The following is a 10,933-nucleotide window of genomic DNA, read 5'->3' as shown; positions in this document are numbered from 1 at the left end:
AGGATACAAGACAAGAAAAGGGGAAAGGTTGCAGTGGTAGAGACATGCTGAAAAGAAGCCTTCTCTGGTGGAGAAGTCAGGCAAAACTTGGAAACGAAGAAATTTGAGGGGACCTGGTTCATTGATAAAGTTGATCCCTCAGTTAACAGCCAGAACTGGGGGTTCCTTGAGAGCCAGGACACCAGTACTGTCTCCATTTGGGTTCCCTCCAAAGCAGAGTCTGAGTTAAGGGCATGATACAGGTAATCCTGTACTCGTTAAATATAACTGAACAGAACTTCAGAGACCTGTGGAATAATATTAGAGATCAAACAGAAGTGTAACCGAAGTCCCAGAAGAAGAGTGGAAGAAAGTCAGATGGAAAAGGACAAGAGCCATATGATTTCACTCATATGTCGGATATAAAACAGGAAGCAACAAACAAACAAACTCATAGACACAGCAGTACAGCTTGGGAAGCAGGAGTGAGAGAAGAGAGGGAAGAGGAAAGCCAATAAGAGCGTTATTGCGCTCCTTCAGTAGGCATCAGGAATGTCTAAGAAGTGCACAGAATGAGAACGAGGAGGCATTGACGCTCCTGTACACACTTGTAGCCTGCACTTGCCAGGGGGCAGACTAGCTGCCAAAGCTGCAATGGAGACTTCTAGGCAGGAAAGCAGAGAATTGCATTCAAATGAGTTCATTGTCAGTGAGAGTCTGAGCTTCCACACAACTGTCCAGCACAACTGCAGCTGAAATCAGGGATGGGACATGGAGCACCGGAAGCTAAATTCCTGATGCCATCAGAGGACACTTCCCCTTCCCCCTTCACATCTCCTTCATGCCTATTAAGTGGCCAAAGGAGAAAAGTGTGAAATGCAGAGTGGCTGAAGCAGGCAGTTCTGCAGAATTAAATCAGGGAAATGTTGAGCCAGCTGCTCCCCTAGACCACGAAGGCAAGAGCAGGAAAGCAAGAAGTTCCTTGCCACGGGATCCTGGCGGTCCATGGATCAGGACCCATCCTCTTCTACGCCCCACCCAGACACACTGTCTCACCTCCCTTTTCTCCAAGCCCTGCCCATGATCTCACCCTCAGCCCCGCCTCCCTTTTCCTAATGGGGCAGTTTATGGATTTTTCAGTAGGTGGCAGTATGTGCAGCACAAGTCACATACTGTAGCTTCTATACCTAGAAATTCCCTCCATACAAAGAAAATCGCCATCCTCTTACATAGTTACCATTAACCCTCACATCACAAGCTGCCACCAGAGACAACATCCGCACAAAGCTTCCCTGGCTTCTGCCTGGCAACTCTGGGCCTTAATCCTTCTTCCAGGACCCCATCTAGGCCCCTCCTCTCCTCCCTCCCCTGGGACTTTGCCCTTCCTACAGGCCCTCCAGGGGGCCAGAGTCCGGCTTGACTCATCCTCCACCTCACTGGGGCTGAGGTCCCAGCTCTGTAACAGTAAACATCACTTCAGCCCAGCACAGCGGAGAACAACCCAGCCCAGAATTCTTCTGCTCTTTCCCTACACCATGGAGTACCTTTCTGCCCTGAAACCCAGCAGCCTGGTCAGGTGATTACTGATCTTCCTCTCCACTCTCTAACTCTGGGGATAGCGGCAGGGCAACAAATCTCCACTCAGCCCCTTGGAAACTCATGAATCTGTACCCCTTCCCCTCCCCACTCCACTTTCCACAGTGGGCTTGTCCAGCTTCTACCACCCACCTCCACTCCATGGTCCCTCCCTCTCTCCCTCGGCTACCCTAATCCAAAAACCTAAATACCTCCCTCTCTAACTCTCCAGCCACCCCATTCCCATCATCCCCATTACACTCAGCAAACCCCTCACTCCTTGACCTTTTTTTCCAACTACCAGATCAGTATCCAATATGAGCTCTGAGTTTGGCCGTAGGGTCTGGACTTCACCTCCACCACCCCAGCGACCTTTCCGCGTCTGTGATCACAAACGGACCGTGCGGAAAGGTCTGACAGCTGCCACCCGCCAGGAACTGCTAGACAAGGTGAGTGAGCCAAGTCCTTGGGTTCCTATCCGAGGGGCAGCCAAGGGGCTCAAAAAGAGTGAGAACTTGGAATGACCAGCAGGAAGGGCTGAGGTTATGCACCCCTCCCTCTGAAGACTAAAGCAGGGGGGTGAGCCCAGTGATCTCTGCTGCATTTGGGTCCATCTATTTTCCCCCCAAGGAGTTGTCTTTTCTTTGGGGATAGGGGAAGGAGTGGGAAGGGTTGGAGGGATAGGATTTAGAAGACAGTGTGGAGTGGCAATTTGTGTGACAAATCAAATTCTAATCCTGATTCTGTCACCTCCTTTTGTCAAAACTTAGGAAGTTATTTAACCTATAAAAATGTCAATTTCTTTCTTTTCTGAATTTTAGAGGATATTTATTAAAGCTGGGGATGTGAAATAAGAAAGGCTTGGGGAAATGAGCCTAGGCTGGTCTGCTTTGGCTCACTAAGAAGTCAGAGAAAAGGGGGCCTTGGGGACAGGTTCAGGGGGTTGCCTGGGATGAATTGCCACTGCCCATTGCTGCCCTGTTTGCAAGCCTGGTAGGGTCCCTTAGAGTTTAGGAGATGCATGACTGTTAGGAAAGTGTGTGTGTGTGGGGGGGAGGCACCACAGTGCTCCTGGGAGGGAGAGCACCCACTGGTGCCTTCATTTTTGAGGGGTTTTTAAAGGTTGGAGTTTAGGGGAGATCTTAGGGGCAGATCTCAATAGAATATTCATCAGCTTTATGTTGATCTACCAAATTGAGATTTATTCTCTTAACTTCATCTGCCCTTGGGTGTGGTTGGCAAATGGCACTAATTGAATTTGTCTCCTTAAGTAGGGTGATTTAAGCTGTTTACCCTCTGGTTGGGGAGAAGTCAAAATGTCAATTTCTTCATCTATAAAAAGGGAGTAATAATACACCTCCTTGGATTGTTGAAGAAAGTAAAAAAGGGTAGTGTATGTAAAGTGCTACCTGGCACTAGTAAAGACAAAAAGATTGTCATTATTACTGAAAATGGCTCTGGAGAACTCTATGTAGGGAGTAGAGGAGCAAGGGGGGGGATAAGATTCCATTGCATCAGGCCCCATCAGCATAATGCCTTATGCCCATTCCCAAAGGATGGACTTCAAGGGAGCCTGGCTAGCTTTCCAATTCCTAATAGGGAGTGGCTTGGAGGGAAGCAGGGGGAAATAACAATGACAAGGTAGGAGCAAATAGGAAAAAAGGTCAGCTCCTAGTGAGGGTCCCCCAGTGAAAGAACACTGAGAGCTGGAGCTGTTTGAAGGGATGGCAAAGCACCAGGAAATAGAGTTGGGATATCAACCAGTGTCTTGAGCCAACCAGTGGATGCTGGGCAGCTGGAGAGGGGAGGCATGAGACAAGCTCTGCCATTTCCCTCCTGCTTCTTGCCACTGGGCAGGCACTGGAGACCCTGCTGCTGAGCGGAGTGCTAACCCTGGTGCTAGAGGAGGATGGGACTGCCGTGGAGAGCGAAGACTTCTTCCAGCTGTTGGAGGATGACACATGCCTGATGGTGCTGGAGTCTGGGCAGAGCTGGAGTTCCAGCAGGGTGAGGCCTGTACTGGGCTGCTATAGGCCACCAATCCTTTCTCTCTCTCCCAGGCCTCTCCTCCTGCCTAACCCTCATCTTGAGGGCAGGAGTGATGAGAGGTAAGGAGTTTTTAAGGACACCTTATGGTGGACTAACAGTCCAGGCAAGGGTGGGTCTGTCCCACTACTGATGGGGATTGATGGTGGATGTGAGGGACCATTGCACTCATGGGGGTGTTCTACAGAGTGGGATGCTGTCCTATGGCCTGGGCCGGGAGAAGCCCAAGCACAGCAAGGACATCGCCCGCATCACCTTTGACGTGTACAAGCAAAACCCTCGAGACCTCTTTGGGAGCCTGAACGTCAAAGCCACATTCTATGGGCTCTACTCCATGAGTTGTGACATTCAAGGACTTGGCCCAAAGAAAATACTCAGGTCAGAGACCAAAATGTTTTACTTCTCCATCCCCATAGTTTCAGTCCCATAATTCCTTCTCCTGCACTCACCTAACCCATTAGCTCTCAATTATGGAGAGCCCCCAACCCTCACCCTCCCCACCAGCTCTATGGCTTCCTCCTGGCCATCTGACTGCCTCTTGTCTCTGCCCTTCAGGGAGTTCCTCCGATGGACCTCCACACTGCTGCAAGGCCTGGGCCATATGCTGCTGGGAATTTCCTCTACCCTTCGCCATGTAGTGGAAGGGGCTACACAGTGGCAGCAGCAGGGTCACCTTCATCCCTACTGAGAGGGGGCTCGGAGCTTCTGCCCCTAGAATGGCTGTAGGGACTGTGACGACATCCCGTTTAGGGACCCGCAGATAGTGCAGACTAGATAACTCACCTGGTTTTCCCACTGCCCTCTGACCCCATCAGCATAGTGCCTTACACCCCTAGCCTATACCCATTCCTGAAGAATGCTGTCCCTTCTTAGCCATCTTTTCAGCCTCCCACCTACCCTGAAAGCCACAACCTTGCCCGAGGCATCTTGACAGCACTCTGATTGCTGCTGCCTCTAGAGTTCTGACAACTCCTCCTCTCCCTGAGCTCCCCAGCGCTGCTGAAGACAGCCCTCTTAAACTTCACCTTGAGATCTCTATTTCTCCATACCCTTCCCCCCCAAGAATAACAAAGACATTTCCAATACAAATATAAAAATGTTTACCAATAAGACTTTTGACTTCAATGACTTCGATTTAAATTAGTAAGGGGACAGGATAGATACTCCCTTTCCTCCTCCCCCATCAACACCCAGTCCCAGATCTCAAGGCCTCAGTCTTCAAGAATTGAGTTCAAAACCCGCCTCCGCTTGGCCACTGCCCCCTGTTGCTGTTCCCAAGCTTCTCGACGCTTCAGGAAGGTAGTCAGGGCCACATTTCGAGCCACATGGTGGCCAAAAGGGTCTTTTATCAGCTCTTGGTTCCGCTCTCCTGCAAAGGGAACCATTCATGTTCAGTATCAGCATGCAGTCACCACCTATGCTTGAAGAGACTCTACTTGCGGTGAAGGTCTCTCCATTTTACCTGGACCCTGGGTCTGACTTGAGATAGAGTTAACCCCTCATTCTCCAAAGAACAAACTGGGAGGAGGGGTAAGAACACAGAACTGCACAATCAACAGAGGGAAGGGGAGAGCAGACTGCTAAGCACCATGGCCAAGTCACCCTTTGCAACTGAAGTCTCTGCTGAATTTAAATCCATCCCCCAGCCACCCGGCTATTTGGAGTAAGGAAAGGGAAGTTTGGAGGTCCGAGAGACCTGCTGGTACTCACCCAGCTCAGCAGCAATTTCCTTCCGGGCCCCCAAGGCTGCACCATTCCAGATGGCATCTAACACACGGCTGCCATGGCGACTGCAAGCCAGAGCCACATACTGTCCCTGCATTGAGATAGACAAGGTAGGTCCCTCTAGGGCAGTTCTTGAAAATGTGCTGGGGAGGGCAGGAGGGAATGGAGTTTCCGTTTAAAGACTGAGTCAAAAGAGTCTAGAAAAGACAGTCCGGAGGAAGCTCATGTTCTCTAAATAGATAATGGCAGAGGAATCAAAGCAGAAGCCAGAGTCTAACCTTTAGGGTCTTGAGCACACGGCGGCGCTGCTTGCGCGTCACAGAAGGGCTGGTCAGGACGGCATCAAGCACATGGGAACCAGCAGGACTTTGGGCCAGAGTCAGAAGTTGTGGTCCCGTCAAGGCACCCAGACTTCGAAGTATAAGGCCAGGAGTGGAGAAGTGCAGCAGATGCTGGAGCAGTAGAGATCCGAGGACTGTCACTTCTCCCAGGGCCCTGGCTGTGCCCATTTCAACCTGAAGACAGGGATAGGAGATCAGGAGGTAGCCACCAAAATGCCACCTCCACGTGGATGAAGCCAGAGATCTCACCACCTTCACCTCCGTGGTGAGAGGCTCCCTAAGCCCCGGGAGACCTGGTCCCCAATCAGTCACTGGCTTGGCCTTTCCCCTACCTCACCTGGTGGTCCGCAGGCACTGCCCCCTCCTCCTCCACCAGTCCATAGTACACCTCATAAGCCATCAAAGTGGCAAAGAGAGGCACACAGGCCACTTGCCGGGAAGAGGGCTCTGCACAGTGGAATGCCTAGATGAGATGACAAAACATAATGAATCTGAGAACCGATTTTAACCCTGAATTTCTAGACTAGGGAAAGCATTCAGGAGTGGTGAGAATGCCTTAACTTCACAAGAATATAAGCTGCATGAGGATAGGATCTCGTCTGCCCTGCTGTATCCCCAGCCTCTATACATATAACAGGGGTCAATAAATATTTATTCCTTCAATAAACTTCTCTCTTTGTTCTGGGAGACAATTTTTCATTCTAGGGCTATGAGATGGCTTTGGCCTCATTTCCCCTTGTTATCTATGAACTCCCTGAGCATTAAATCTCTTGGGGCCAGAGATACAATGACTAAAGATTCGATAACTCTTAAGAGACAGAATTTGAACCAAGGGCATAAACGGGTTGCAAGTAACACCCACTCACCTCTAACAACAGCTGCAAAACCTGGGCTTGGTGGGTTCCAACTCTGCGGCAGGCTCCCACCAGGGCAATGACTACCCCTGGGTGACCCTGTGCCAGCACAGCTTCCAGGGCAGGACTCAGCTCCTCAAATACGGGGGACAGCTGAGGGGAGACATGGGGTAAAGAATCTTTGGCATTCTGGTAACTGTGGGCTAAGTTATTCAGAGAAATCTTTCTGCCAAAAACAACTAAAGATGCTAGATAAGACAAAAAGCACTGCCAATGTCAGGACTTTGGTTTGGCTGGATAAGAAAGGTCCAGAACAAGGGGGTAGTCTTAGAGGACCTGCCTCACATGGAGAGGGGACTTTAAATTACCATCCTGTCAGGGTAAAGGAGAATTCAAATCAAACCTTCCAAACTCCCATGAGTTCCCAAGGATGCGTTCCCGGGCACTAAGCAGCAAAGGAAAAGAGAAGCTACGGCAACAGCTCCAGTGCTCATCTGGATTTGTAGCCAAGTGCCCAGTCTGGCTGGGCCATGGAACCTCAAGCTGCTAACCTGGATTAAGCCAGTCTCCTGTTGGTATTGGCGTTTGAGAGAAGCCAAAACAAATCCTTTCTGGGAAGAAGACACCTTCACTCTATGCTCTGAGAAACCCCCAGGAATAACTTTTTGAGGGGAAGAGCCAGCACACAGTCAGAGGTAGGCACACCATACAATAAGGCCCAATGAACAAGAACTAGTAGAAGCAACAGCGTACAGAAACAGACCCAGCCAAGTTCCCGACTCACGAGCTCAGGGGTAGTGACAGCATCTAGTAAACGCTGCAAAGGGAAGTTGGCAATAGGATGTGCAGCCATGGTCTGCAGCTGCCCTTGGAAGTGATCCTCAAAAACGCTCTGGAGCCTCGGGGGCTCCAACACCAGCAGCACCTGCTCCAGAAGTCTGGAGCTCGTCTGATCCCGCAGAAATAGCAGTAGGGGGCTGGAGACAAGAAGGTAGTTTTAACTCCACTCCATCCAAAATACCTACACACCTCATTTATTATACACACCCCATCAATCCTGACCAATCCTGAGGCCAGACCTTACCTGCCATCTGCTGAGGAATTGCGGTTACTCAGATAGTCAATCACAGCATTACAGAGGTGGGCACACAACTGGGGCACTTTGCGGTGTAAGATCTGTAAGGCCACTTGAAAGCAGAAACTGGAGATCTTGTCAGTGATAAACACTGTTGTGAGAGAGCAGAAATAATAAAAGCAGCTTTCCCAAAATCCAGACGACCTGTACAACCTCAAACAACAAGGTACAAGGGACCATGGAAAAAGGGTCTACAGAGTCTTTGCAACACAAATCAGATCAGATGTGAAAAGAAGACTGATCTAAAGAAGGGCCTTATTCGAAGATAATCACCTCCAGAAAAGGAGATCCTAGACCAGCCGTGGGCAAAATACGGCCCACGGGCCGAATCCGGCCCGTTTGAAATGAATAAAACTAAAAAAAAAAAAAAAAAGACCGTACCCTTTTATGTAATGATGTTTACTTTGAATTTATATTAGTTCACACAAACACTCCATCCATGCTTTTGTTCCGGCCCTCCGGTCCAATTTAAGAACCCATTGTGGCCCTCGAGTCAAAAAGTTTGTCCACCCCTGTCCTAGACCCTCCTCCTACTTCCCTCCTTACCAGCAATGTCCTTCAGAAAGCAGGAGCTCAGGTCCTGAAGACAATTCAAGAAGGATTCAGGAACCTCAAAGTCAGTTGGTTTACATTCCCGAGCTGGAGTTCTTTGTGCTTCTGAAGGAAGATCAAGTGGCAAGACCACAAAAAAACCATGCCAGAGGGAGAATTCCACAGGTCAGGAATTTTCAACCTTTTCCATTTCATCGCACCCATAAACAAATTACTAAATTCTGTAGCACACCAGAAAAAATGTATTTTGCCAACTAGCAAAAATATAAGTAAAGTTTTGATTCATTCACACTGGACAGCTATTGTTGTGTTAGGTGGTGCCTTTTTTTATTTGACAATCTAAGGGAAAAGAGGTCAGTGCCCTTGACTAAATAACAGGTATCACATGTTTTAAATATTCTTGCAGTGTGTCACAGCACACCGGTTAAAAATCGCTGGCAGAGATGAACAAGGGTTTACCTTAGAAATGCAGAACACAACTGAATTTCTCTTCTCATCTAGATGATGGAATCGAGACCACATTTCTGTTTCAATTTGTCTGAGACACTTCAACCAGCTTTCCCATGGACCACGGGAGATAGTCCAAAACTCCTTAGCCAGAAATTCAAGATGTTCCCAAAATCAGGCCTTATCTAAATTCTCTAACCTTATTTCCCAGTTTTTAAAAATGTAGGTCACTGCCTATGAATGAATCACGAAATCAATTTCATGGGTCTCAACCAGCACCTTTGTAATGGAATAGAACAGAATAAAAAAGAAAAGAAAATATTAGAGTGGTTTGCATGTAGTAAGGGTATTATTTCCTGATCTTTTGCTTACATCCAGTATGTGTCTACATATACATGTACACTGAGTCATGGTTAGCTTTCCCTAAACACACCCTGCCTCTGGGCCTCTGTAGCACACTAATCTCTGTCCTAACTTCTGTTAGTTCTTCAAGTTCGTGAAGACTTACTCTTCTGCCACCATCTCCTCCTGAACTTCCTAAACTCTCCTTTCCTCCCGGCCCACTTCCCTCTCCTGTAATACTTACCAGGTGACCGGGAGCCCCGGTGTCTGGCTCTCTCGGACTCCAGAAGAGTCCCTCCTAACACCTGCAGCAGAGTTCTGACCACGAAGCTGCCATGTGTGTCTCCACAGTAGAAAAGGAAATCATCACACACCTCAGAGGCTAGTCCCAGCACCAGCTCCTCCAGGGTCTCCAAGGGAGGCACCGCCTCCTCCTCCTCTGCCTCCTCCTCCGCACAGCTCCCCAACAATCGGGGCAGCTGCTGCAAAGCGCTCTGCAATACGTGGACCCCGCACCGGTGACAGGCCACAGAGCGCAAGCTGGGGCGCAGAGCAGCCAATACTCCACACAGAGGTTTCAGGGTGCTGTACCCCAACAGTTCCTGCAGCATCTCACTGCCAGTCCTGTTTGTGGCCAAGGTGAGGGCCTGAGCCTCCACTTCCTTCAAAACATTGTGTACCATCAGCTCTGGGAAGACAAAGAAATATTTTATTTATTTATTATTATTTTTTTTTAATATATTTTATTGATTTTTTACAGAGAGGAAGAGAGAGGGATAGAGAGTTAGAAACATCAATCAGCTGCCTCCTGCACACTCCCTACTGGATATGTGCCCACAAGCAAGGTACATGCCCTTGTGCGGAATCGAATCCGGGACCCTTGAGTCCACAGGCCGATGCTCCTTCCACTGAGCCAAACCGGTTAAGGCTATTTTTATTTTTTGATTAAGTTATTACATGTGTCCTTATCCCCACATTAACCCCATCCCCCCCACTCATGCCCTCACCCCCCTGGTGTCTGTGTCCATTGGTTAGGCTTACATACATGCATACAAGTCCTTTGGTTGATCTCTCCCCCTTACCCCCACCCTCCCCTACCTTCCCTCTGAGGTTTGACGGTCTGATCGATGCTTCTGTCTCTGGATCTACTTTGTTCATCAGTTTGTGTTGTTCATTATATTCCACAAATGAGTGAGACAATGTGATATTTATCTTTCTCTGACTGGCTTATTTCACGAAATATTTTAAAGAGACTGAGAGGAGGTTATGTTCCATCACTTAGCCCAGGGGCTGGGAGCGAGGAAGAAGACACGGGAGATGAAACAGTCCCCACGCCCTGGGAACCCACCACAAGGTCCTTGCCTGCACTGAATTTTATGCCCAGGAAACCCCTCTCCTGGTCCCACCCGGAAGAGCCCACCCACCTCGTTCTTCTCCGGCCTCCGGGGCTTCTTTCAGCGCCGACAGCGCCCGGCGGAAGTACCCCAGCGCTTCGGGGCTCAGGTGAGGGTGCGCGTCCAGAGCCGGCGGCGAGCGCCCGTCCGGGGGCGGGCAGGGCTGTCGCTCGCGGCCTGAGGGGCGCCCCAACACCTTGGCACCGCGCCCCCGTTTGCCACCAGCTGGGAGACGGCGCCCGGCCTTGTGGGGGGAGCGCGGCCCCAGCCCCATGGATGCTCCGGTCCCGGTCAGACCGCGAAAGCTGCCGCGGCGGCGGCGTGAGCGCGATCCGCCAGGTGGTCCGCTCCCGGCGAGGGTGGGAACGCGACGCTCTGGGCGCCGCAACGTCATAGGCCCGCGACGGCCCGACAGCCCCGCCCCCGCCAGGCCCCGCCCCCGCCCCCGCCAGGCCCCGCCCCGTCTCCAGCCCGGCCCCGCCCCGTCTCCAGCCCCGCCCCGCCCCCTCCAGGGCCCGCCCCGTCTCCAGCCCAGCCCAGCCC

The 10,933-nt window shown here is 50.5% G+C and overlaps 2 protein-coding genes across 3 annotated transcripts; one reads left to right on the top strand and one right to left on the bottom strand.

Moving 5' to 3' along the window:
- The first annotated feature begins 1,417 nt into the window (after positions 1-1,417).
- Positions 1,418-4,712, top strand: CIDEB (cell death inducing DFFA like effector b). Of its 2 annotated transcripts, none has more exons than XM_070427068.1 (5): positions 1,418-1,555; positions 1,895-2,003; positions 3,412-3,561; positions 3,788-3,978; positions 4,156-4,712. In XM_070427068.1, the coding sequence occupies exons 1-5, from the start codon at positions 1,515-1,517 to the stop codon at positions 4,286-4,288; spliced, it is 624 nt and encodes a 207-aa protein (XP_070283169.1). In that variant the 5' UTR covers positions 1,418-1,514; the 3' UTR covers positions 4,289-4,712. The 2 variants fall into 2 exon arrangements, with proteins under 2 accessions (XP_070283169.1, XP_070283166.1); XM_070427065.1 differs by having other exon boundaries at positions 1,419-1,555; positions 1,859-2,003.
- On the bottom strand, positions 4,684-10,746 carry NOP9 (NOP9 nucleolar protein). Its single transcript, XM_070427062.1, has 10 exons — positions 10,421-10,746; positions 9,241-9,684; positions 8,202-8,312; positions 7,605-7,746; positions 7,305-7,497; positions 6,533-6,673; positions 6,004-6,129; positions 5,604-5,840; positions 5,311-5,416; positions 4,684-4,969 (listed from the first exon to the last, which is right to left on the bottom strand). The coding sequence occupies exons 1-10, from the start codon at positions 10,662-10,664 to the stop codon at positions 4,812-4,814; spliced, it is 1,902 nt and encodes a 633-aa protein (XP_070283163.1). The 5' UTR covers positions 10,665-10,746; the 3' UTR covers positions 4,684-4,811.
- Positions 10,747-10,933: the final 187 nt, after the last annotated feature.

Source organism: Myotis yumanensis, unplaced genomic scaffold, assembly GCF_028538775.1.
Source record: "Myotis yumanensis isolate MYYU_CA2020_CCGP unplaced genomic scaffold, mMyoYum1.0.hap1 SCAF_1, whole genome shotgun sequence".
Taxonomy (NCBI): Eukaryota; Metazoa; Chordata; class Mammalia; order Chiroptera; family Vespertilionidae; genus Myotis; species Myotis yumanensis.
The sequence above is the reverse complement of the archived record's forward strand: the minus strand, read 5'-3'. Positions and strand labels throughout refer to the sequence as shown.

Excerpts from the sequence above, each read along its gene's own strand:
- CIDEB (XM_070427065.1), top strand. The coding sequence starts at position 1,515 with ATGGAGTACCTTTCTGCCCTGAAACCCAGCAGCCTGGTCAG. Across the intron at positions 1,556-1,858 it reads AAACCCAGCAGCCTGGTCAG|ATCAGTATCCAATATGAGCT; the intron begins GTGATTACTGAT and ends TCCAACTACCAG. Across the intron at positions 2,004-3,411 it reads GCCAGGAACTGCTAGACAAG|GCACTGGAGACCCTGCTGCT; the intron begins GTGAGTGAGCCA and ends GCCACTGGGCAG.
- NOP9 (XM_070427062.1), bottom strand. The coding sequence starts at position 10,664 with ATGGGGCTGGGGCCGCGCTCCCCCCACAAGGCCGGGCGCCGTCTCCCA. Across the intron at positions 5,417-5,603 it reads GTGTGCTCAAGACCCTAAAG|GGACAGTATGTGGCTCTGGC; the intron begins GTTAGACTCTGG and ends ATCTCAATGCAG. Across the intron at positions 4,970-5,310 it reads GGAAATTGCTGCTGAGCTGG|GAGAGCGGAACCAAGAGCTG; the intron begins GTGAGTACCAGC and ends TTCCCTTTGCAG.